The sequence below is a fragment of the Mesitornis unicolor genome, unplaced genomic scaffold (assembly GCF_000695765.1).
Source record: "Mesitornis unicolor isolate BGI_N332 unplaced genomic scaffold, ASM69576v1 scaffold6003, whole genome shotgun sequence".
Lineage (NCBI taxonomy): Eukaryota > Metazoa > Chordata > Aves > Mesitornithiformes > Mesitornithidae > Mesitornis > Mesitornis unicolor.
The window spans coordinates 28,697-29,762 of NW_010173965.1; the positions used below are offsets into that span (position 1 = coordinate 28,697).

At 44.9% G+C, this 1,066-nt stretch overlaps 2 protein-coding genes across 2 annotated transcripts in view; one reads left to right on the forward strand and one right to left on the reverse strand.

Moving 5' to 3' along the window:
* LOC104537869 (olfactory receptor 9G1) overlaps positions 1-239 on the reverse strand; it is a 2,875-nt gene extending 2,636 nt beyond the window's left edge. Inside the window, 1 exon segment of the mRNA XM_010180884.1 lies at positions 1-239. This exon segment is cut by the window's left edge and continues 655 nt beyond it. Coding sequence (XP_010179186.1) covers positions 1-239 — 239 coding nt within the window.
* Positions 1-347, forward strand: part of LOC104537873 (olfactory receptor 1020-like) — a 5,352-nt gene extending 5,005 nt beyond the window's left edge. Inside the window, 1 exon segment of the mRNA XM_010180887.1 lies at positions 321-347. Within this exon segment, the coding sequence (XP_010179189.1) occupies positions 321-347 (27 nt within the window).
* The last annotated feature ends 719 nt before the right edge of the window (positions 348-1,066 follow it).

Here is a 1,066-nt window from a genome sequence, read left to right on the forward strand (position 1 = left end):
AGGATCTTGGGGGTGTAGACAGAGAAATACCAGAGATCCAGGAAGGACAAGTTCCCAGTGAAGAAATACACTGGGTTATGGAGCCATGAGCTATGGCATACCACCATGATGGGGGTGATGGTGCCCACGAGAGTGGTGACATAGGCTAAGGTGAACACCACGAACAAGAGAAGCTGCAGGTCAGTGGTGAAGCCTAGGAGGATGAAGGTGGTGACTGAACTGCGATTCCTCTCCTCCATGGACAGGAGAATGGGACTGAACTGGAGACATGGATCACAGCAGCTATTTGATATTTGAAGTGCAGGATCTGGGGACACCAGCTAAAGGAAAGGCTTTTGTGTTGCTGACCTTCCTCTGTACCAAAACACAGCTCCACACACACACACACAAAAGAAAATAGTATAGTAAATGTTGCATTGAGAAGGGCTGCACCGTGATGACTTTTGTTGTGCCATTTTATGTCAAATAGGAGTTTGGAGTTTGCTTCACTTTGCATTGCTCTGAAAGCTGCATTTGCTGTGAACATGTGTACATACACAAACTATGTGTGGTGCTTCGTGCTATGCACACAGGCAGTTTCTATATATTGCATATATTGCATTAAACTCTTAATAAAATATATACAGGAAGCAGGATATGAAAATACGAGTGTGTATATACACACATATCTACAGAAGTTGGAATTCATCTCACTTGATGTTGTCAGTCTGAAAACTATTTAAGCTCTTTCATAGACAATGAAATTGATAAACTCATCCATAGGGAGACCAGAACATGAATTGTGTTCTTCTGCTTTCTTGCAACTTTTCCTGAGTTCCAACCAGTTTTGTGAAGACCCTCTCCAGGTGCCAATGGCATCCTGGGTTGTATCAGAAGGGGTGGTTGTAGGTCAGAGAGGTTCTCCTTCCCCTCTACTCTGCCCTGGTGAGACCACATCTGGAATATTGTGTTCAGTTCTGGGCCCCTCAGTTCAAGAAGGACAGGGAATTGTTTGAAAGAGTCTAGCAGGGCCACAAAGATGATGGAGGGAGTGGAGCATCTCCCTTATGAGGAGCGGCTGAGGGAG